General features: G+C 37.7%; 1 protein-coding gene across 1 annotated transcript; it reads right to left on the bottom strand.

The window, feature by feature from the left end:
• Positions 1 to 903: 903 nt before the first annotated feature.
• Positions 904 to 21395, bottom strand: SEC22B (SEC22 homolog B, vesicle trafficking protein). Its single transcript, NM_001261329.1, is given in 5 exon segments — positions 904 to 1473; positions 5027 to 5173; positions 7847 to 8007; positions 13869 to 13978; positions 21188 to 21395. Coding segments are annotated over 5 exon segments (648 nt in total). The 5' UTR covers positions 21263 to 21395; the 3' UTR covers positions 904 to 1318.
• Between the last annotated feature and the right edge of the window lie 5137 nt (positions 21396 to 26532).

Below are 26532 nucleotides of genomic sequence, written 5' to 3'. Positions count from 1 at the left end.
GTTATATTGCAGACCCTTGCGATAATATTTAAAAGGCCTATTTTCCCCATTAAAAAATTCTACCTCAGAAGGTAAAAGGAAATCCCCATCATCCCTGAGCAGAAAAGGAAAAAATCATGGGTACTTTAATTAGTTAATAGAAACCACTATAAATGAGTTATCTATCTCTAGAACATTCTCAGAGAATTTACATGAACCAAAACAGGAATGAAGTGCTCTCAGAGACTTTTTCTCAGGTAAATGTATTTAGTAGTTTGAGTAGCTGATCTGCAAAAACTTTAAATTTAATTAACTACATAAATGAATATTTTTTATTTTGAAATTTGAGAATGTCCTAAGAGGATGTCTACAGGACATGAAACTACTAGGTGCAGGAAAATTTTTTAAATGTTAGCAAATTGTGGCAGGAGGAAAACAAACAGTGGAGAAAATTGTGGTAGAGAAAGTAAAGAAGGGGCAGGAGAAAGCTGTACATATAACCTGGGCCTTCCTTTCTTCTCATGAAGCCAGGGGCTTCATCTATATCCTATACTTGCTCTTACACTAGTACAAACCAAATGCTGCAAAATAAAAGTAATAATGACCCAAACTAATTTAAGTCTTTTGTTTAAGGAGTAAATGAGAGAAACATTGTAGCTTCTCAATCGAAGAGTGCTATAATTTCAAGGTATCTTAATATAATTCACTTAACCCTAAAGCAATTGTGCAATAAGCAAATTATAAAAGGAAAACAACAAAGGTTAACTTTCTACTGGGGCCAATAGACAAGATCTGTGGAGCACAGCAATTAACCTTCACATACTGGAGTCTTGTTTAAAAGGCCATCAAAAACTCAGATTATTGAAAATCACAAATGTCACCAACAAAAGGAATGTTGATTAGAGTCAAAAAAAAAAAAAAAACAAAAAAAAAAACCCTTCCCAAAGGACTGCCTTCTTTGAAGGAATTTCAGAATGTTGCTAGTACAGGTTGACTAAATCTCATTGATGGCTCCATTAGAGAATGAGAATGCCCCAGTCAGTGCTGTTTTTAAAATGCACTGGGAGGGAAAAAACGAAATAACAATCTACTGTTCCCTAACATATATGGCTTAGCACCCAGAGAAAGCCTCTGCCCCTGAAACAGACTTTCTACATAGGGTTAAGCTTCATTAAATGAGGTGTAACCTTTCATTTTCAGGACGTCTCTTTTCTTTCAAGGTCTTTAGAGGCAGAAGTTCCACTTGGATTCTAATACACATCTCTGTGAGCTCAGTTTCCTGAAAATATACACCTACTGGGTTCTAGGTTCTCCCTTACCAGTGACTGTATTCATTATTTCACAGCCACCAGAATCGGACATACACTATTAACATGATGAAAAATACAGCTACTGCTGCAAGTTTGGCATAAGTGGAACGCATGTTCAAGTACTTCGCATCCTGGCGGTATTTCTTGGACAGACTGGACAAATTGTTAGCCTTTGAATCCAATGCTGTCAAAGAGGAAAAAAGGAAAACATTAATTAGTCCCTGGAAGTATTTTGCCAAAAGTATTAAGGCATTAAAAATAACCAAAATGAGCAGCATTGCAACAACCATGAATCTTAAATCATCATTTTTATTTTTAAGACTAACATTGCATATACTAATTGATGATCCTGAAACACTGTAAAATCTATAATACAGTTTAAATTTATCAGATCAGATTATGTCTGAATTTTTGAGGCTATATAGTAAGGTGGTTAGAAGTACAGGTTCTGGCCTCAGACTCTTTGGTGCAGATATCACCTGTACTAGTTATGTGACATTGGTCAAGACATGTAACCGATTTAAAACCTAGTTTCTTCATCTATAAAATGGGGATAATAATAGTAACTATGTCATAAGGTTGTATGTACATGAGATTGCCTGTAAAGTGAGCAACAGTGCCTACACATGATAAATTATAATAATTGTTACATGTTAATAATTACTATCTTCATAATCTTCTAATGGTCTGAATCATATTCTCTTATATTTTGAAAAACAATAATGATAATCTATGTAAAACAAACTCAGATAATCAGAAAATTCAACTAACCAAACACAGTCTTAAGCTATATTTCAATGATGACTGCTAAACCACAAAGTAAAGACTACTATGAAGTAGCTATCAGGATTTATATTTCAATAGACACAGGAAAGTTGTAACTAAAATACAATAAGAAGTACTACCAAAAAAACCCAAGTAAATTAAGCTTTTTAGCATTTTCTGGCAAGTTTTTTCACCCCCAAGGACATTTGTAATGTTACCTTCTTATAACAGTTAACTAAGCACTTAGAGAAATAGCCAGATAGACACAAGCTAGACCAGATTAAAATATAGGGCATATTTGAATAATAAACACAAACTCTCCATTTGACATAATAAATTCTGATCAAACTTTTCACTTCTTTAAATTTCAGAAAAACTATTTTGCAATCTGATTGTTTCTTCCTTAAAGAATGCTTTTGGAATATTTGGGGTTGCTTAATAGAGACTGGTTTTGATTGGGAAACATCGCGTTACTTAATAACACAAGCATGACAGCCACGTCTGAATTAGCAACTGATCACATGAGTAAGAAAAACATCTAGCCAGGAAAAAAGAGTCAGGGACTGAGAAATAACCATGACAATGCACAGGGCATCTTTTTACAGAGTCTACAAGAATATACACTCCACTGGAGAGGGATTCTAAATTATTGTGTTTGCTGCTATATCCTGAATGCCTAGAACAGGGCCTGGTATATTAGTTAGTGCTCAATAAATCTAAATCTGCTGAGAATAACTCAGCAGAGGAACAATTATTAGACCATGTGAAACAAGTCATAGTTGAGAGAATTTATATATGAACATTTTGAAATACAGGATAACATAAAGCTATTGCTTAGAGAAGTCATTTAACAAATATTTATGTTACAGACACCCTGTGAAGTGCTGAGGATACAACAATGATCAAAATGTACATGATCCCTGCCTTTAAGGAATTTAGAGTCTTGCATGAGTGATACAAGAAAAATTCCTGTGCTAGTCTACTTTATCCCATATAGGAATTGCAAGTCTGTATGACAAAAACTTACACACTCACTCACTCGAAATTTGATATTTAAAGAGTGTGAAGGTAAATGAATAACTGCTCACTACTCACAAAAAAGTTAAAGTTTGTAGTTCATAATAAAAGAAAACTCATTTACTAATGAATATATAGCATGGCTGAATTCAAAAATACTTATTAAGGAACCTATTTGTGACCATTACTATGGGCGATATATAAGAAGTATGTGAAACAGATATAAAATACATAAACACTGTATTTAAAGAGCTTACATGTCCACATTAAACACTTAGGCAATATTTAAATATCAGGTAAATATACATATACGTTTAACCTAATTTTACCTAATTACCTACACTTTTAAAATTATATGAAGGGCTGGGTGTGGGGGCTCATGCCTGTAATCCCAGCACTTTGGGAAGCTGAAGTGGTTGGATTGCTTGAGCCCTGGAGTTTGAGATCAGCCTGGACAGCATGGCAAAACCCCATCTCTACTAAAAAAATAAAAAAATTAGCCAGGCATGGTGGTACACGCCTGTAGCCCCAGCTGCTCAGGAGGATAAGGTGAGAGGATTGCTTGAACCCAGGAGGTGGAGGTTGCAGTGAGCCAAGATCGTGCCACTGTACTCCAGCCTGGGCAACAGAACAAGACTCTGTCTCAAAAAAATAAATATATGAAATTAGGCCGGGCACGGTGGCTCAAGCCTGTAATCCCAGCACTTTGGGAGGCCGAGGCAGGCGGATCACAAGGTCAGGAGATCGAGACCACAGTGAAACCCCGTCTCTACTAAAAATACAAAAAAAAAATTAGCCCGGCGCGGTGGCGGGCGCCTGTAGTCCCAGGAGGCTGAGGCAGGAGAATGGCGGGAACCCGGGAGGCGGAGCTTGCAGTGAGCCGAGATCGCGCCACTGCACTCCAGCCTGGGCAACAGCGTGAGACTCCGTCTCAAAAAAATAAATAAATAAATAAATAAATAAATAAATAAATAAATATATGAAATTATATAAAAATATTTAATTATCCAAATATGTTTACCTGCATTAATATAAATATTTAAATATATGAAATATATATTTGTTATATGGAAATATATTTAATATATATTAAAGTATATTTAATATATATTAATATATGTTTAATATGTAAGTTAGGTATTTAATAAAGGTAAATTAAGTAAACACACATATATGTAATATGTTTCAAAAACATTGTATTACTAAGTGCTTTAGGAGTTTAAAGTACAGAAGAGATTAATGTGATACAGGCTATAAGGATCAGAGAAGGCTTCTTTAAAGAGGCAGTTCTTATGCACGTCTTATAGAACAGGTCCAGCATTAAGGCAGAATAGACCACTAAGGATAGTGCAGAAGCTGGCGTGGCTGCAGCAGAATGTTTGTGAACTAGAGAATGACAGACATTTGCATCCTTATTTTCCATATATAGAGCACAATGCCCTACAAATAACAAGCTCTCAATAACAATGGCTGACTGATGGAAAAATAAGTCAGACTGGATCTTATCTTGTAGTCCCAGATTTGAAAGTTTTTCAGAGAGGAACGCCTTGATGAAAATGGCATTTTATAAAGATTGATGTGGCAGCAGTAAAGTCTCCCAAAGAGACTACTCTAAAAACCACTGCAATAAATCGTTGACAATTTTCTCTCATTCTTTTCATTTCCCTTAACTTATACAAGTGTTTATATAATTTACTGAATTTTGTGAATATCTTAGAAATAATCATTGCCTCTAATATGGATGAGTCCTTTACACTGTTCCAACTCAACAAAAATTAATCACGCTAGGAAAAAAACATATCATATTGGAAGCATTGTAATGTAATGTACTTCTGGGAGACAAATTCTTAACAGTCCTAGGTAGAATCTAACAGCATAAAAGGCACTGCAAAATGAGCTATCCTTGTCTATGGAATGAGAACCATTTCTTCATAAGACTCATTGCTTTTAGATACCTGAGAGTGCTTCTCCTCGTTGTAACACTTCTTCAATATTGGCCACCATGATCCTCTGCACATCTTGCAATTCAGTGTTGATGGAGCCTAGGTTTCTTCGAGCACGACTGTCAATGTAGAGCTTCTTGGTTTTTTGAATGAAAGTATCTAGAATGATGAAGAAAAGTGACCATGAACAATTTCTTTCACGGCCATCGAAGTACTGAGGTAGGAAATTAAAAGTTCTGAGTTGGCTGGGCGCGGTGGCTCACGCCTGTAATCCCAGCACTTTGGGAGGCCAAGGCAGGAGGATCATGAGGTCAGGAGATCGAGACCTTCCTGGCTAACACAGTGAAACCCTGTCTCTACTAAAAACACAAAAAGTTAGCCGGGTGTGGTGGCACACACCTATAATCTCAGCTACTCGGGAGGCGGAGCCAGGAGAATCACTTGAACTTGGGAGGCAGAGGTTGCAGTGAGCCGAGATCACACCCCCGCACTTTAGCCTGGGTGACAGAGTGAGACTCTCCCTCAAAAAAAAAAACAAAAAAAACAAAAACAAAAACAGTTCTGAGTTTATGCCTGGATTTGCCACTGTCCATGGTTAACCAAACTCTTGGTTGAATATCAAAACCTAGGCTTTTGATTTCTTCATTTGTTAGATGTAAACATATAACTAGATGACCATTCAGGAGAAATGTCCTTTGAATTTCCTTTGAATTAGAAGTATTTGCTATATAAGGCTGCTATCAGAAGCCTTAGAGAAATTAAGACCCACTATAGTAAGCCTTTCTTGAAAACAGAAATTTTCAAACAGTATTCTGAGGATCCTTAGGGTTACTTAACTCTATACATTCCTTAAAAGGATGCTGGTAACACTCTAGCATTATTACAGCCTAACATGGCAAAAGGGTTCATGATCATTAAAGAGCTGAGAAACATTACTTTAAAGTATTTTCCCTAATATACATTCCCAGTTTCATTCCATTCTAAAACCTCATGTAAAGCAAATATGTAATAGGGAGATTTCCAAAATACCAATATAAAACTGAACTGAAGTCTCGGCCGGGCACTGTGTCTCATACCTGTAAATCCCAGCATTTTGGGAGGCCAAGGTAGGTAGATCACTTGAGGCCAGGAATTCGAGACCAGCCTGGCCAACAAGACAAAACTCCCGTCTCCACCAAAAATACCGAAATTAGCTAGCTGGGCATGGCGGCATGCACCTCTAGTCCCAGCTATTCAGGAGGCTGAGGCACTTGAACCTAGGAGGCAGAGGTTGCAGTGAGCCGAGATCATGCCACTGCACTCCAGCCTGGGCGATAGAGCGAGACTGTCTCTCTAAATAAATAAATAAAAACTGAAGTCTCATCCATCTTTTGCTCATATCAGTATTTCTTAAAACTATAAGAAGAATGACTTACTATTAAAGGTATTTTCAACTTTTGTCAAAAATCTTAATTTAAGTGTGCTGTACCCCTTTCATTGCCTCTTTAGATCTCCTCTCTGCCCTCCTGCACCTTGCTTTCTGCACTGGGAAGCTGACTGGGATGAAATGCCTCAACAGACTCCTTGCCCTGTGCCAGTTAGGTTCAGGCAATGAAGAAGCCCCAACAGTAGCGAAGAAGGAGAACAGACAGTGATGTCAGGGTATTTATTCCCCTGGCTTCTTTCAGAGAAGCGAGTATCCTTCTTCTGGAAGTATCCCTCTACCAAAAGTTACTGCTCCTCTCAATTTGGGCTTCTCTAGAAATTTTCTCCTTTTCAGTTTCAGAAACTGCTCCTTCCCCTTATATATTCAGGCCTAGGGATGATAACAACCAGTATGCTACTGGTCCGAGGTTACTGTACCTTGTAATTATCCTACAGCCTATTCATATCTTTGTATATAATCCCTTAAGCTAATTTGGGTGTGCCATCTCTTTCCTGTATGACTCTGATACATTTGTCTTATTTTTGAGGGAGGTTTACGGGACTATTACTGCCTACAAAAACAAAATTTGAAAAACTGGACATTATATAAAGCAGCACTTGGACAGTGTACAGTTATGAAACACTACAGTGTTTTTCCAAAGCAAGATGACCCATTTATCTAGCAAACCTGAAACACTTCAGAAATTCTAAGACAGTAAAACTAATTTCTCTTTTAACTAAAAATTGCAGCAATATAGCCTGATTCTACTTGTTCTCACTTCCTGTACTTATTGTACTTAGGACATTTCCTTTGATCCCTTACAATGAGATACTTTACCAGGTCTGAGGTGACTAGTCTTTCTATAAATCTTGTACAAATACAGACACCTATGCTCACTATTCCTGAATGTAGTAAATATTATACTCCAAGACCATGAATACCATGTATCTTCTATGTCTTTGTCTTGTTTTGTTTTTTAATTAGAGGATCTTACTCTACTAAAAGAAACAAAACACCATTCTTTCTGATTTCCCAATTCTGATCTCCAAAAATGAGCCTTATTATGACTGTGAGTCTGCAGACTGGGGTAAAGAAGAACTCAGCCATTATATGCCAATCAAGTAGATTTTTAGGCACAGTTTCTGTCACATGTGACTCTAATGAAGAATCAAACCAAATAACAGAAAAGGGCAAAAGGCAACAATTTCTATGGGGAAAAGATCAAAAGACTAGAGAAAATTACTTTTTAGAAGGAAGCCTTAGTCACTCAAAAAGACAAAAAGAAGTGGAATGGAAAAGGGAGCAGAAGCTAAAACTTCAACAAGTAAACATCAGAAAAAAATATATCAATATTATAGCAGTGTAACAAACAGCTTCTCCATACTGTTTGCTCCCTTGATAGAGAGAAGTGAGGGGCAAAAACTTACCAAATTCAATAAAGGAATAGGGTCGGGACACAGTGGGCACCTTCTTCCCATGCTGTTCATCAAATTCTGAGTGCAAATCTTCTAGGTAGGCAAAAGCCAACTTCTTAGGGAAGGCAGCTTCACATAAAACCAAATAACACACCCCCTGCTCAATAATGTAGCTGGTGAGACATAAAAAGCAAGACGAAGTTGTCTGTAAAGTAACAGTACTGACAACAGGTTAAAGCAGAATCTCTGTACCATGCAAACTTTTAAAAAATCTAGCCTAAACATTTTAAGGCTGGCTAAATGAGAAAGTCAATTTAAAATCACAAATCCCTGGAATCAGAAAGCAAACATCTTCCCATTATTAGACATATATTCTTTTTTTGTTTTTGTTTTTGTTTTTGTGGTTTTTTTTGAGAGAGTCTCACTCTGTCGCCCCAGCTGGAGTGCAGTGGCCCGATCTCGGCTCACTGCAACCTCCGCCTCCCAGGTTCAAGCCATTCTCCTGCCTCAGCCTCCCGAGCAGCTGGGACTACAGGTGTGCATCACTACACCCAGGCTGGAATGTAGTGGCGTGATCTCGGCTCACTGCAAGCTCCGCCTCCTGTGGGTTCACGCCATTCTCCTGTCTCAGCTACTGCTAGGACTACAGGTGCCCGCCACTACCACGCCTGGCTAATTTTTTGTATTTTTAGTAGAGACGGGGTTTCACCGTGTTAGCCAGGATGGTCTTGATCTCTTGACCTCGTGATCCGCTCGCCTCAGCCTCCCAAAGTGCTGGGATTACAGGCGTGAGCCACTGCGCCCGGCCTATTAGACATATATTCTAAAAGGAGTATTTAGACATATTTATTATATTTTTTCATCCATTAGATAATCTTTTTTTTTTTTTTTTTTTTTGAGACAGGGTCTCTTTCCATCACCCAGATTACCCAGGTTGGAGTGCAGTGGCATGATCTCAGTTACAGCAACCTCTGCCTCCCCGGTTCAGGCGATTCTCGTGCCTCAGCTTCACAAACGGCTAGGATTACAGGCACCCACCACCACACCCAGCTAATTTTTGTATTTTTAGTAGAGATGGGGTTTCACCATTTTGGCAAGGCTGGTCTGAAACTCCTGACCTCAAGCGATCCACCTGCCTCAGTCTCCCAAAGTGCTGGGATTACAGGTGTGAGCCATTGCACCCAGCCCACTACACAATCCTTCAACTAACATTTTAAACTTTTATTTTAGCTTGAGGATGTGTATGTGCGGGTTTGTTACCTGAGTATATTATATTGCATAATGCCGAGGTTTGGGATATGAACAATCCTGTCACCCAAGTACTAAGCATAGTACCCAATAGTTTTTCAACCCCTGCCCCCTACTTCCCTCCTCTTCTAGTAAGTCCTCAGTATATTTATGTCCATGAGTGCCCAATGTTTAGCTTATAAACTTATAAGTGAGAACATACAGTATTTAGTTTTCTGCTCCTGCATTAATTCACTTAGGTAATGACTTCCAGCTCCATCCATGTTGCTGCAAAGGACATGATTTCATTCCTTTTTATGACTGCACAGTATTCCAAACTGTATACGTACTACATTTTCTTTATCCAATCCACCACTAATATTTACCTAGGTTGGTATCTTTGCTATTGTGAATAGTGCTGCAATGAACATGCAAATGCATGATTTTTGGTAGAAAGATCTGTTTCCTTTTGGATATAAACCCATTAATGGGTTTGCTGGATCTAATGGTAGTTCTGTTTTAAGTTCTTTGAGAAATCTCTAAACTGCTTTCCTCAGTGGCTGAATTTACATTCCCACAAACAGTGTATAAGCAATTCCCTTTTCTCCACAGCCTCACCAGCGTCTGTTGTTTTTTGACTTTTTAATGACGCCCTGTGACTGTTGTGAGATGGTATCTTATTGTGGTTTTGATTTGCATTTCTCCAATAATTAGTGATGTGCACTTTTTCATTAGTTTGTTGGCCTCTAGTATGTTTTGAGAAATGTCTGCTCATGTCTTTTGTCCATTTTTTAAATGGGGTTATTTTTTGTTTAATACTTAAGACTTTTTCTTGAAAAATTCACAGTTGTGACTCCATCCACCCTTTGATTCTACATGGTAAACTAGCATACAAATATTTAAACTCTTTCCAGCCACAAAGAAAAACAGTAGATCTGGAAATTTCTGTGGATAGAAATGTAAGGTTAATGACAATGTTTACTGGGTACAAGACTAATTAACACTCCTTAATTTCCAGTCCAGGAGAACTCTGTAATCAACTGAAACTTTTCAACAATGAAACTGACTTTCTTTTGTGATAATGAGTTCCCACGCACTCTGGAAGGGGCTATATGATTATACGTCTGAGAAACTCTTAGAAAAATGTTAGGCTACTAAGTGGTTTTCCAACTTCTTTTTAGCCATAGTATACACACACACACACAAATATATATATTTATATATGTAATATGTATATATAATAAGCAAAACTTATATTCAGAAGGCCAATGTATGTATCAGATAAAATCAGAAGTTCTTTAGTTTAAGTAGGAGTTTGCAAATATTTTCTCCCATTGTGCAGGTTGTCTCTTCACTGTGTTGTTTCCTTTGCTGTGCAGAAGCTTTTAGTTTAATACAGTCCCATTTGTCTACTTTCTTTTCTGTTGCCTGTGCTTTGAAGTCTCTGCCATACAGTCTTTGCCCAGGCTCATGTCCTGAAGCATTTCCCCTATGTTTTCTTCTAGTAGTTTTATAGTTTAGGGTCTTAAGTTTAAGTCTTTAGTCTACTTTAAGTTTTTTGTATATGATGAGATAGGGATCTAGTTTCATTCATCTGATGAGGAACTAATATCCAGAATATACAAGGAACTCAAACAAGTCAACGGGAAAACCAAAAATAATTCAATTAAAAAGTAGGCAAGGAACAGAATTGGCATTTCTCAAAAGAAGACATGCAAATGGCCAAGTATATGAAAAAATGCTCAACATCACTCATCTTCAGGTAAATATAAATAAAAACCACAATGACATATTATTTCACCCCAGTTAAAATGTCTATTAAAAAGACAAAAGTCAATAAATGCTGATGAGGATGAAGAGAAAAGAGAACTTTTATACACTATGGAAAACAGTGTGGAGGTTTCTCAAAAAACTAAAAACAGAACTACCATACAATCTAGCAATCCCACTGCTGGGTATTTCTCCAAAGGAAAAAAACTCATTATGTTAAAAACTTATCTGAACCCCATGTTTACTGCAGCACCATTCATAGTATCTATGGATAGATAATCAAGAGAAATGTCCATCAACAGAATAATGGATTTAAAAAGTGTTTTTTACACACATACACATACACACACACCATGGAATACTATTCAGCCATAAAACAGAATGAATTTCTATCATTAGCAGCAACATGGATAAATCTGGAGGACATTACGTTAAGTAAAATCAGTCATGCACAGAAAGATAAATATGGCATGTTCTCATTCATATGTAGGAGCCAAAAAAAACTTTTGAGCTCATGGAAGTAGAGAATAGAACTGTGGGTATTAGAAGTGGGGAAAGGTAGACAGAAGGGAAGGATGGGCAGAGGCAAGTTAATGGATAAAAAACACAACTGGATAGGAAGAATGAGTTCTGGTGTTCTGCAGAACTGTAGGGTGAATATGGCTAGCTATATCTTACTGCATATTTTCAAAAAGCTACAAGAGGGAATTTTGAATGTTCACAAAGAAATAATAAATATTTGAGGTGATGAATATGCTACTCTGATTTGATTACACATTGTATATGTGTATTGAAATACACTCCATATCTTATAAATATGTGTAATTATTACATGTCCACTGAAAATAAAAGGAAAAATTTTAAAACATAAGGAGGAGTTTAGGGGCCCAAAGCATTATATATACTCCCATCCTTGCCCTTTCTATGTGGCTCCTGAGGCATCCTAGGGCTCCATAAAGGATAAAGACTATTATATGATCTATCAGGCCCCTTAAAATAATGTTAATAATATAGCTGTCTTATTCCTTGCTTGGGCACCTGAATTAACTGGTCTCTTTGCTTTTAGTCTACACCATCTTCTATACCATCAGTTTTATTCCCAGAGACTACAGATGGCCATATTACCCTGCTTACAAACTCTAAGGGTTCCCTAATACCTACAAAATAAAATCATACTCCATGGTATTATATTTACAGCCTTTCAAAACAAGTGTAAGCAACATTCTATCATATATTTTAGTAATCCAAATGGCGGACTGTTTTCCAACATGCTAGGTTCTTTAGATATTTGTGGACTTCTGCTTATATTGTTTTTTCTAACCATTAATGCTCTTTTATGTACCTGGAGAAATCCTGTTCATTTTCTTATGTTCAATTCTACCATTATTTTTTCTGTGAAACTTCTTTATATATATTCCCCTCCTCTGTCCCGTTTCTTCGAACTTACCCCCAACAAATGGGAATTTGTTCCTTCCTTCTCTCTGTTCCCAAAACATTTCATTTAAATCTAATTTACAGCACCTTTTCATTTAAGACATTATAGTATACTTGTTTGCGTGTATCTCTCTCTGTACTAAGAGAACAGCATTAAAAGATAGGGGCATGCCGGGCGCGGCGGCTCACGCCTGTAATCCCAGCACTTTGGGAGGCCGAGGCGGGCGGATCACAAGGTCAGGAGATCAAGACCACGGCCCTGTCTCTACTAAAAATACAAAAAACCGGCCGGGCGCCTGTAGTCCCAGCTACTCGGGAGGCTGAGGCAGGAGAATGGCGTGAACCCGGGAGGCGGAGCTTGCAGTGAGCTGAGATTGCACTACTGCACTCCAGCCTGGGCAACAGAGCGAGACTCCGTCTCAAACAAACAAACAAACAAAAAAGGTAGGGACATTAAATGCAGGACTCAATATAAGGGCTGACAAAGAATAAACCCTTAATAGCTCTTGCATGGAAATAAAGGATGTTATGAGATTATGAATGTCTAAAGGAATCAGGCAGAAGAAAATCTCTCTCAATTCCATGAGAACTTTCTTAGGTCTTTGTTCCCTAAACCATGATGAAAAGGAGGATACTAGATATTAAGTGACTATATTTTTGGTGTTAAAAATTAGAGTTCTAGAAAATATTTCAGATATTATAAAAATTAATACTTTATAAAACATAATGTCCAACATTTTCTTAGCCAATTGCCTAGGGTTTTATTTTTGTTTTGATGTACTTTTTACTTGTCTTTTGTAGGTAATTTTTGTTTTTAAAAGTAAACATAGCAGCTTCCTCCCTGGCCTAAGTTACCTTACTATCTAAGTCCTTAAAATAGTAAAGATTATTTAGCTAATCCGTTTTTATTTTCCTCTGATGCTCCTGTACTCTTTTCCTTTTTAATCCTTCTTATTTTGTCAGCTCTAAACTTGGCATGTATTAAACATTAAATACCAATTATTTGTAGACAATTTAAAATCCAATAATGTTCCTTTGAGTCCTTTATCAGCTATATCATTGTCTATAACCACTGATTAAAATGCTCTTCTCTTCTATAATTTTCTTTTTTCAAAATAATAGTAACTAATATTTATTGACTCTTCCCATGTCTGTCAGACAAGATGCTTGCTAAATAATACACGTGGATTCCCCCACAAACCTCTCACACCTCCTATGTTTATTTTCACTACTTTATAGAGGAAACTGAGGCTGAGAGAAGTTATGTGAGCTGCTCAAAGTTACACTGTTAGGAAATGTTTGAGCAAGGGGATTAACCCACACATATCTGGCTCCAAGACAGTCCTAAAGCAAGAAGTTATCTGTTATTGCATGATGGGCACAGCATTCATTAGACACATGTTAACAGGTTAAATTACTGTAAACATGTTGAAAAAAACAAACAAGATGTCCGTTTTGTAGAATTAGAGCCAGAGAAGTTGCTTCTCCCAAAAGACTACGTTTTAAAGTAATCTTTACTTTTAAAAAATTATTATTTTTATCAGGCATTCTGTTACTGTATTTCACACTTAAATGATCATAAAGAAATCAAGATTATACTCACTGAAAAGTCATGGCTCCTGCTTCCAAGGTACATCTGGTAGGGGACTGTTCATTCAACTTCCGAAAGAGTTGCTTAGCCTGACTCTGATACTGTTGAAGGTCCCGGCCAGACTGAAAGAAGACACCTTCATTTAAGAATTCTCCACAAAAAGCTGTTATCAATTAGTGAGAAACATCATATTATGAGGACACTCTGAATGAGGTCCTTCATTTACAGGTAAGTAAGATTCATTTTAATGAAAGAAAGACAACCTACTTTCAGAGTACAGAGGAAGACCTAACCCCTACTTCTTCAAGATGACTGCATTTGTTATTTGCTAAGAAGCAAAAGCATATACCTCAAATATACTTAGAACTCTTAACTTTCAATCCAGTATTCTTTCCACTGTTAGGACAGTACTCTCCTCCTAACCCATTTCATTTGCAGTTACTGGCACAGAACCATACAGCATGTGCCATATTCAGGGGAAATCCCAGAAACAAGATTGATGAATTTCATTTTTATGTTGGAATATCCAGGAGAACCTTCCACAAGTGTTACAGTTTTGAGCATTTAAACAAAACTAAATGTGTGTACTCATAACTGCAAATTATTATGAACACTTTGACTGCAATTAGGTAAAAATGACCAAGAGTAGACACAAAGACTAGGATGTCAGATATTCTTTACTGAATAAATCTATTTGGTTCCCAAGTTTGGACAGCAAAAGTTTGAATATCGAGGGATATATGCAGACAAAAATGAAAATAACAGCATTCAGATGTTATAATTACTGGTAATATTTTCCTGAACAATTTCTAACTGATTTTACAATTATTCTTTTTAAAAAGGGGGCAAATCTATTGGAAAAATAGCAGTGTCATTTCAAAAGAAGACAACCATGCATCACCAATCTACTAGATCCAACAGGGAAAGGAAATGCCTGAAGAATGGGAAGCAAATAGACATTGTTTATCCATCCACATGTGGGGAAGGGGAGCTTTCTGCCAGCTATCCAGTTATGGTCTGAATGTTTGCTGGTATCCCCCAAAAAATTAATGTTGAAATCCTAACCCCTCAAAGTGATGGTATGAATAAGTGGGACCTTTGGGAGGGGATTAAGTCATGAGGGTAGAGCCCTCCAGAATGCGATTAGTACCTTTATAAAAGAGACCCCAGAGGGCTAGCTTGCTCCATCTACCATGTGAGGAAACAGCCAGAAGGTGACATCTATGAACCAGGAATAGGCCCTCAATAGTCACCAAATCTGCTGGTGCTTGATCTTCACCTTGCAGAACTAGAAAAATCAATTTCTGTTGTTTACAAGCCACCTAGTTTATGGTATTTTGTTATAGTAACCCAGACTAAGACACTGCCATGTGATGCAAAGACATAATTCTATTTTGGAATTATTTATTTTACATAGAAAGAATAGCCTCCCTTTGGCAGATGTTTAATAACTAAATATTTAAGTAGAAAAGTATTTATGCTAGGGTCTCCCAGGATCTGAGCTCTAACTTTGATAAAGTACAAAGTGATATCTTAAAATTGTAGATAGTATACTAATAAGTTGATAGTAAAAACAAGGAAGCAATAATAAAATGATAAAGCGGCAGATCAACAAATGTACAATTACAGAATAATAAGATTCTAAGCTATATATAAAAATGGTGAACTGGAAATTTCAATATGAGTAAGAAGGTGAATAAGCATGAGGTGAACCAGGGGAGATAGGCAGAGTCCAGTTGAGGTATTAGTTTGTAGATTTATCTTAATACCACTGTTACGGCAATGATTTGTTTTACTGACATATATTTGCTACGTATTTGAGAAATAGTTCTATATTAACATATGTATGTCTGTATGTATATATGTACAGTTTTATATATTAAACTACTTTATAATAATTATATTGAAATTATCATATTAAACAGTACTACTTATATGGTCAGCCAATAAGAGTGAATACTGTCATATACTTTTAGCCAATAAGAACTAGTGCACAATATTCTATTTTCCTAAATTTGAATGGTACTTACCAATCTTTTTGTTTCCCCAGTGCCATTCTGAAGAGATCTGAACCCACAAGAGTAGATAAAAGGGATGCAAATAATGTTGGGAATGCTACTCAAGTGCCAAGAAAGAATATCAACATAGATCTGTGATTTTCAACCTTGGCTTCACAATAGAATCACTTGGGGAATCTCAAAAATAAAACTACTTATGCCCAGTCTCTACCACCAAACCAATTAAGTCAGCATCTTGGAGGTGGGGCTGTGACATCAGTATTTTTTACATAATTGCAACCACTGGTGTTAAATATAAGTTCTTTGCTTAAAAGGACTAGTTGAAGAAACATGGAAAAAATTGTCACTCAGATTGGTACAAATCCTTTGACTTTACAAGAGGCACTGTAAACATTACTGTAACCTGAGAGAAAGACTAACAACTGTATCACCTAATAAGAAACTGGCCAAAAGCATTCTACAAGTTCAGGAATTTGCAAACAGCAATGTAAAGACTGCCAATATACAACACTGGGGATGCACTTATAGGGATTATGGTATGCCAACCAACATCTTACCGTGCTGGTTCAGTTAGCATTACCATCCTTGAGAACACAATGCTAGCACAATCTTCTTGGTTAAACAGTACTCTTTCTGGCATATTCATATAATGGAATACTATGCAGCCATTAAAACAATGATGTACAGAGTTTAATGATATGAGAAAATATTCATTAAACATTGTTAAGTGGAAAAAATTAGGTGAAACAGTCTTACGATATTATCTATTATTTAATGTTATATACACATACATATGTTTAAGGTCATCCACCAAAATGGATATAATTCGAGTACAGATTATAGCTAATACACACTGTTAACATTTTGGTCATTTTGCTTTTATGTATTTACTGACCTTTCTCTAATATGCACAAATTAATTTTGTAATGTGAAAAATCATTCATTCATTATGTATTTGCATCCAGTGTATTGATTATATGCAATTCTGATCTGTGAACTTTTAAGAAAGGCAAGATGAGGCCAGGCATGGGGGATCACGCCTGTAACCCCAGTACTTTGGGAGGCCAAGGCAGGTGGATCACGAGGTCAGGAGTTCAAGCCCAGCCTGGCCAAGATGCTGAAACACCGTCTCAACCAAAAATACAAAAATTAGCCAGGTGTAGTGGCAGGTGCCTGTAATCCCAGCTACTCAGGATGCTGAGGCAGGAAAATCGTTTAAACCTGGGGAGCGGAGGTTGCAGTAAGCCGATATTCCACCACTGTACTCCAGCCTGGGAAACAGAGTGAGACTCCATCTCAAAAAAAAAAAAAAAAAAAAAGAAAGGCAAGATGGAATTAGACAAGATTCTTCAGAAATGATCATATGAAATTATTAAGTGTTCACTTTCTGCCAGGCACTGTTCTGAACACTTTACATTATTTAACTCGTTTAAATCTTCATGAGGTGATCAGAATTATTAGGCCAATTTTTTACTTGAGAAGTCAAACTTTTTAGACTCTAAGCTAAAAAGGGAGGAACTAGGATCTGAAAGCAGGCAATCTGGCCCTGGACCCCCTACTCCTAAGCATTATGCTATCCTAACTCTATAACTGAAATTGTTTCAATAGTAGATCCAACTTTTAGGTGAAGTCTTACTATGTAATTCTAATTCATTGGAAATGCTCAAGAAACCATGGGGCTGCTCTGATCTAGATCTCACAAAACAACATAACCACTGTTTTACATACTGACCTTTAGTTTGCTTTCAAGATCAAAGTCACAAAGGGCCAACAGTTAGCCAGTCCACCTAAAAATATTTAGATGTCCTCATTCTGTTTTCTACTTCATCTAGAAAAGATTAATGAAATTTGTATATGATATAATTATAAGATATCTATTAGTAATCCAATAATGCAGTGGATCGGAATAATTGGAAAAACTGTGAAACAAATTTGAGGTTATCCAATAGCAAATTTAGGATCTGGATCTATATATTACAAAAAGTAGAAGGTAGTAACTTGACACACAACCACAATACTTTTCAGTGCTGTCATCTGGGACTGCTGAACAACTAGTTGTATCAAATAATAACTTTTGCCTTCATAGCTCTTATCGTTTTTAAATACCCACTGAACTCAGCTGGTCCAAGACCAGCAGCACCAAGAATCAACTACTTTCCTCTAAAAGCAATTACAGTAAGTGGATTAATCAACCCTCAGTGATTCGGAGCGTGAGACTATTTAACTGTACATGTTATCTGCTTTCCTAGAGCTTCCTGCTGCCTATTTGGTTAGATCTAACACTTTCTTCAAGTCTGGACTGCCCTTCACGATGCCAGAGGAAAATGAAAGAAAATACAATAATTTTGAGGCAGACCAGAAAGGTAGATAAAGAAATTGCAAAAATCCTAAAAGGAGAAACATACCATAAAAGGAACAAAGAAAAAAGATAAATAGGATATCAGTTAGGGAGTCCACATTTGAGAAGAAAAGCTCATCTCTCTTCCTGCCCTAAGTCTAAATTTTCAGTTAAACCCAGAGGAAACACCCTGTATAAAATACTCTGTCTATATTATTTTGTAAATTTTACTCTCTATTGTATTATCTGAATAACTGTCCATCTTCGGTAATACGGCAGGTTGTACAGGCACCCAGTAAATACCTAAAATATGATATCTATTATCAGTATAAATATTGAAAGTACACTGATAAGAAAACAAAAACAAACAAAAATGAAGATACATTGAATTATTTGGCCTGGACAATTAAGGTGCTTAAATATAAAACTGTTTGGTTGAGATACCTGTTTATTAAAAAGTGATTCCTGGACTCCTAAGAGGTTAAGGCATCATGAAAAGGCCTTAGAACAAGGCAGTAAAGTACAGTGGTTAGGCACTAAAGCTCTAGTCGACTCAGACAATACTTAATAAAAATCACTGGATCTCAGTCGGGGTGATTTTGCCCCCATGGGGCATTTAGCAATGTCTAGAAATATTTTTGTTGCCACACAAACAAACGAAGTGGGGAAGGGTGGTGGTACTACTGGCATCTAGAGGGTAGAGGCCAGGGATATTGCTGGACCTCCCACACAATATACAGGACAGTTCCCAAGAACAAAGAATTATCCATCCCCAAATGTCAACAGTGCCAAGGTGACAAACCCTGATGAAAAATTTCATTATGCCACTTATTAGCTGTGTGAATTTAGGCAAGCGATCTATCCTCTCTAAACCTCAGAGCTTCCTTATCTATAATTGGAGATTTTAATAGTACCTATTCTAATATGGTAGTATGAGGATTAAATTTAAAAATGCACTTTATAGGCTTAGCACAGTGTTTGGTATGTAGTAGGCACTTTTATAAATGTTATGTATACTATTAAAATAGTAAATTAAGTCTAAGATTCAGATTTTTACAGACATTAAAAGTTTAGGCAAACTTTATTATTCAAAGTCAAAACTCCTAAAGGAAAATATTATGGCACTACAATCACAAAAATATTTGTGTGTAAAATTTCTTTCCTTGTCAATTAAACAAAGCCATCCATCTTGATAAACCAATATGAAATCAATACCAAATTTAGAATTAAAAAACAATAAATCAATTAATTTTCAAAAAGTATCACGTTAGAGAGTAGGGGCCACTAATATTAAGTAGACTTTCCAGTTCACTTTGTATTCTTTGCCCACACTGGAATTCAATGCCATAGTTTAAAAATTGACCAGATTCCATCCCTGCTACTCCCAACACACACCCACCCACTATAGGAAAACTATTTTTTAGTCAAACTACACATCCTTCAAGGATATTTCCCTACACTATCTACTTTGTTCAAATCATATTCCTAGGTTCACTGGAACAATTACATTCCTTCTGCAGGATGGTCCTAGAATATTCCTGAAAAACATTTCACATTAGCAAATCAGGGTATGTTAAATTGTTCACAGTTTATTTCAAAGATTAGACTTTGTTTTTATGAAATGAATAGAATATATTTCACTTAGCATGACCTGCAACTTGATTATCTGTATCACCACTCTCCTAAAAGTGAAAGTAAATACATTTCCAAATCAAACCTAAAAAGGCATATAACTAAAGAGAATAGTTCCTTACTACTGGATCCTACTGTTACCTTAATGTCATACCTTCTGGGAAGACTTTCCTCATTTCCTAAAACCAACTTAGATACATTTTCCATGTTCGACAAAACCCTCTTCCTTCTCCTTAGCAGTTAAACTACATTTTAATAGTATATTGGTTATCTGATTTTTCCACTAGACTGTAAGCTCCACAAAGGTAGAGACTGTGTACTCTAACCCCCTGCATTAACACTATGCCTGGTACATTTGATGTGCTCAGTAAAATTTTTTTTGCATTAATATATGAATGAAAAGTCCAATAGAAGAAATGTGCAACCTATTTTTTCTATATCTCATCTTTTTTTAAGGCTCAAGGTTTTAAAACACTACTTAGACTGTATGAAAAAGTAAAATAAAATTGATCACTTTAAACAAATTATATAAATTCCATTGTCAGTTTTGTCTTCAGAACCTCCCAAGCTTGCTCCAGAAATTTGTCTTCAGAAATTTCCACTGTGATTCTAAAACACAAAACAGCTTTCTTTTAAGACGCCTGGAGTTATTGCTGTTTTTAATCAATTCAATATATTTTTGAGCACCTACTAGCATAAAGCAGCCATTGTAAAAGGTATGAATAACAGAGATGATTAAGATCCGTCGTTTGCCCGCTAGGAAACTCAAGTTATTGAAAGACAAAAAAATAAGTTACAATGTATTGCAGGAATGTGGTACGGCGTATTGGAGAAGGTGGGAACTGGGAATAATCCTGAAAGAATGTGCTGTACTGAACTTTAACAAGTGCTTTTATGTGGCAATATTACCTCACCCACTTTCAAAAGACGTCAGCAAGCTAGGTCAAGGATCAGGTGCTACGTTATAGAGTTGAAGAACTTGGCTGATTTGTCCCAGGATTTATCCGTCAGCAGTCCTATTAGCAGCAGAAAATTAGAAATCCTGATTTTTAACAGTCCCTAAAGAGTCAAAGAACACTGGGTGATCACAATCAACCAAAGCTATCACTTCTCCAGAGCGTTTTTCTAAAGAGAAACAGGTAACACAAAAATCTGAACAACTCCTTCAGGAAAGATTCCTCTCACCGGTAGTCTCTCCCACACCAAAAGATAAAATAGCACTTCAGAGAGGTCGGGAGTGCCCGAGAAGTCACAGAGGTCTCTCGGCCCTAGGAAGGAATGCGATGCTGAGGGCAAAGCGCGCTGGCAGACTTGGGGTCGCGGGGATCTAGTAAGCAGCTCACCTGTTCGTCCTCCTGCATCGAGGCGGCCAGCGGGAGCCCGTCCGCCACTCGGGCGATCATTGTTAGCAACACCATCTTCACAAATTACAGGGATCCAACACTGGCCCGGAAGGCCGTTGGTGTCGTCCTCACTTCCTCCGCCGCGACAACAGTTATTCCCTATGTCTCAGTTACCGGAGATCCAGCTGCTTGCGTCTCCGCTTCCCGCTGAGGTGGCCGGAAACAGCGCAAGAGCTTTCCACTACCGGTCCCCAGAATTGGCTTCCCTCAGAGAACCACAACCATCAGAACACTGGTTCCGCGATCTGCCTTCCACCTTCTTAAACTTCCAAGGTCTGGCCGGCTTTTCTGAATTTGGGGCTTCGAATAAGCCTCGCCCTTTGAGGGGCATTGCACCCAAGCTGAATCAGAATTTTCTAGTTCTTGAAACTAAGTCTTGGGAGAGAGCTGGGAAGGAGGGTGGGAGTTAATGGGTACTCCCCATTAACCATTAACCGTTAACCATGAAAGGTATGTAAAAAAAATGAAAACCCTGAAAATTAGGCTAGTTTCATATTTTTTTCTATTTTCTATGTTATATATTCTATAAAATTTTCTATATGTATTTCTGGACAAAGATTTTTGTCTATTTTTGCTTGTTTGTTTATGCGGCATCCCCACCAGGCTCCTTAAATAGTTTATGGTAAGAAGTCAATAAATATTTGTTGTATGTGTGAATAAATGAACAAGTACAGGACATCTTTTACCACCTAGGTCAGTCAGCCTACAAAAAGCTAGGATCAGGCCAGGCGCGGTGGCTCACGCCTGTAATCCCAGCACTTTGGGAGGCCGAGGCGGGCAGATCACGAGGTCAGGAGATCAAGACCATCCTGGCTAACAGGATGAAACCCCGTCTCCATTAAAAATACAAAAATTAGTCGGGCGCGGTGGCGGGCATTTGTGGTCCCAGCTACTCGGGAGGCTGAGGCAGTTGAATGGGGTAAATCCGGGAGGCGGAGCTTGCAGTGAGCCGAGGTTGCCCCACTGCACTCCAGCCCGGGTGACAGAGAAAAAAAAAAAAAAAAAGCTAGGATCTCTTATATATCTAGGTGTTCCCATCTCTTTGTTCTTTGGTGTCCCCATCTCTACAGTGGGGATATTATCGGCCTTTCAGGGTTTTAATGAATATTAGATGAGAAAATCTAGGTGCAAGGGTTTCATAAGCTAAAACAAGAATCATACAAATGCTTTTATTTATCATTACTTAATAATGACTACTCTTTACTAAGTGCTTACAGTTAGTTCTCACATTAATAGAAACACTGTTAAGTATATTCTAGATATTAATTAAGCAACCCAGTAAGCTTGTTTAGTATTGTATCTCCAGTTTGTAGTTGAGAGGAAAGCCTCAGAGAGCTCACAGTGATGGGAACAGGATTTGAGCTCAGGTTCAACTTCAGATCCTGATGTGATTCTGTCTTAACTTGTACCCATTAACTAAAGAGCTCAGACTTTTGTTACCTTTTATATTGGCCTTCAGCATTAGAAGAAAACTAATATTCTTTTTGTGTGGCATTTTCTTTATTAAAAAGATTTTTATTTCAAGAGCTTTAGGGTTACAAGTGGGTTTTTGTTACATAGATGAATTATATAGTGGTGAATGCTGAGATTTTAGTGCACCCATCACCCGAGTTGCGTACATTATACTTAAAAAGTAGTTTTTTATCCCTAGGTCCCTTCACACCCTCCCCCTTCTAAGTCTCTAAAGTCCATTATATCACTCTGTATACCTTTGTGTACTCAAAGCTTAGCTCCCACTTAAGTGAGAACATATGATTTTTGGTTTTCCACTCCTCAGTTACTTCACTTAGCATAATGGCCTCCAGCTCCATCCAAGTTACTGCAAAGACATTATTTCATTCTTTTTTATGGCTGGGTAGTATTCCATGGTGTGTGTGTGTGTGTGTGTGTGTGTGTGTGTGTGTGTGTATCACATTTTCTTTATCCGCTCATTAGTTGACGGGCACTTAGGTTGGTTCCACATCTTTGCAATTGTGAATTATGCTACTAAGAAAACTAATATTATTTAACGATAGACTTTTGAGACCAAAACCCAGTAAGACCTAGTGATTGACTCCACATTAAAGATGAAGGACTAGAATAAATAAGACAAAAAAAATATACAATTGTACTATTAACAGAGACAGAAAGTGAAATGGAAGTGAATCCTTGTGTATATGGGAGTTTAAGTTAGTAGAATCATAGTACTTTACATTTAAAATAGCCCATAGATATAAGTTGTTCTAATTTCCCTTTCTCCCACTCAACAAGGACATGCCTTCTCCACAGCCTCAAATGATGGTCATTTGAGTAATGGGGAATTCATGATACAAATATTTTAACTAAAGATACAGACTGCCATGTTGATTAGAGAAGCAGAGAGAGAAGAATGTAGTAGGTGTGTGCCGAGAAGCAAATTCGGAGTAAGAATCCAAATCTTTTTTCAGTTCCTGACTCTAGGCTCTTCCCAAGGCCCATACACATTCTTGCCATTCAGACACTATTGCTTCTTTATAACAAATTCCCTCTTTTACCTGCTTAGGCTACTTTGAGTTAGTTTGTTACTTACAACCAAAACACTCACACACACACCCCAAAAAACTAATAAAAGCATGGAGTCACCCTGGAGCAATTATTTCTTGGAACAACAACATTCATACTCACACCTCTTACTTTTATCCTTTCTAAACACACTAGATGACTCTGGCACCCTTCAAACACAATTGATTCCAGGAAAAGGATAGTGATCTTAGGCCGCTAATAATTTCAGCCATCAGGAGAAAACTAGAGTTGTCTCTGAAACTGCCCACTATTCAGACCTTGGGAACTCTGGCATCTGAGTTCCTTTTCCTTCTGACTTGATCAGCTTCATCTCATTCACATCTAAGTGTTGTCTTTGAGCTGCTGCCCTTTGATTCTTGGAGCAATATAGTACTGTGTAATAATGGTTAACACTGTGATCAGTGAGTACATGGAAGGTTCTCAACTATTTTACATTTAATTAAACAGGAGTATCAGCAAACATTTGTACCGAACTTTAAAATTTATAAAGCCCACGTATGTCCTTTGCCCTAAATCTGACAACCACCTGTGAAATGGATAAAATTCTTGGTGTTTGTAAACATTGTACTAGGAAAAAAAAAAGTAAACATAAGCCTTGAATGTCATTGTTACAGCTGCCAGCAAATTCTTGAAACTTATCAAAGAAATCGTGAAATGCACATATCTAAATCAACTTATATTAAGCTGCCTAAACAGGATAAGATTTTCCATTACAGCAGTCACACAGTTGCAGAAATTTTGCAAGTGAGATCAAATGAAGCAATAGTTAAAGGTTTGTGTCCATTCATTCTTAAACAATTCTATCGAGTGCCTAATTCTATTCCAGACACTGAGCTAAGGAGGACGAATATAGAATTGTCCCAGCAACTTGTGACCCGTACCTACCCCCAGACCAAACACTGTCACTTAAGAGGTCTGCAAGTAAACGGCAGCTCCTGTTTGAATTACATGATTATATACATGGAAAAAACATTTCTTCTGAGAAACTGCTCCTGGCAGGCAAAAGAACAGATAGCCACTGTATCTGGACCAGTATCTATCATTCTGGACTGTATGCACCAGTATGGCTGTACTAGCTATTAAAATATTGGAACATTTTCTTACAGATTCGTTAAAAAGCTATTGCCCTGAGCATCCCCTTCTTGAGCCCCTTCTGCCCCAACAACACGCGAACGCTTAAGACTCCTGCTCCCCACAGTTCAGCCAGATTCCATTGTCATTGGCGGTTTTCCATGTTAGTCATTTCGAAAAGCTTCGCCTCCAGGCATAGCCATTAGCTACCCCCAGGGAATTAGAACGGCCCCGCCTTCCGCCCTGGCGCCTGCTCTCGGGCCACGCCTCCGGTCGGCTGCTGGGCGCAGGCCGGGGCGGGGATTGGGAAGCAGCGCCCCAGGCGGGCTTACTGACACCATCTGTACTGGTGATTAAAAGCGAGTTATTTTGAATTATCATCCCTGATTAAACCTCCTTACAGTGCGAGCTGCGTGAAGGCAGGACTTTTCTTTATTCTTGAATTTTCACAGCCCTTAACTGTGCCCTCCGCACAGTTCATCCAGTCAGTGAAGTGAAAGGGTTAGGGGGAAGGGGGAATGAGCTGAAAAGAACAAGGTGCGCTTTATAAGTCCCGTGAAAGCCTCTGTTTAAAATAATTATGGCTTTGGCAGGGCGCAGTGGATCATGCCTGTAATCTCTGCACTTTGGGAGGCCGAGGCAGGCGGATCACTTGAAGTAAGGAGTTCAAGACTAGCCTGGCCAAAATGACAAAACCCCGTCTCTACTAAAAATACAAAAATTAACCGGGTGTGGTGGCGGGCGCCTGTAATCCCAGATACTAGGGAGGCTGAGGCAGTAGAATTGCTGGAACCCAGGGGGTGGAGGTTGCAGTGAGACAAGATTGTGCGCCACTGTACCCTAACCTGGGTGACAGAGTAAGACTCAGTCTCGAAAAAAAAAGAAAAAAGTATAACTTTATATAGCCTATTTCAAACATGGAGCCACAGCAAAGCTGTCTCTTGCCTTCTAGAAGAAGCTATTTCATGAAACTGTAATACTTCTTCCATCATGTCTGTCTGGTTTCCCTACTTTGTCAGGAAAGCCTAGCAGAGAGCAGGCCCAGCTGGTTCACACCTTGAGCTTGGAATGTGTGGGGTGAGTAGGATAACTGGGTGTAGAAAGTAGAAATTTTATTCTTCAGAGTTTCCCTTCTTGTTAAAGAATAAATCATAAGTGTTAGAAATAATAGTTTCTTTTAAAGACTAACTTCCTTCAATTCTCCTTGCTTTGTGCTATTAACTCTCTGTTAAGCCCTATCCTATGTAGTTATTAGACATAAAGGAATAAGTACATTCAATGTCCTTATACTTTAACCAAAATATTTGTGCTGGACATGCTCACAGGCATGTCTCAGCTCACAGCCTATGCCCCTTCCTTATTTAGGAATATTATTACTTTTCTAAGTCCTTTCGGAAGCAACTTCCTCTTTTCTTTTGTCTTTCCATTGCTTTTACCTATTTAGAAAAGTTTTAAATTATTAGCCAATTAGGTTTTACTTTAGATTGTGCCATCTGGCTCCAGCCAACAGAGACAGCACACAGTAGCAAGGACAAGCTGCGTAAGGGATAAAAATTGCTTCCCTCCATTGTTCAGGTGTGCTCTCGCCATTGTTCCATCTGCAAGGAGCACCCTTTCTGCAGAAAGTAAAATTACCTTGCTGAGAAGACTTTTTGTCTGAATGCTAATTTTTC

This window comes from Macaca mulatta, chromosome 1 (assembly GCF_049350105.2).
Source record: "Macaca mulatta isolate MMU2019108-1 chromosome 1, T2T-MMU8v2.0, whole genome shotgun sequence".
Classification (NCBI taxonomy): Eukaryota; Metazoa; Chordata; class Mammalia; order Primates; family Cercopithecidae; genus Macaca; species Macaca mulatta.
Note: the sequence above shows the minus strand (reverse complement) of the source record. Positions and strands in the feature narration are given on the sequence as shown.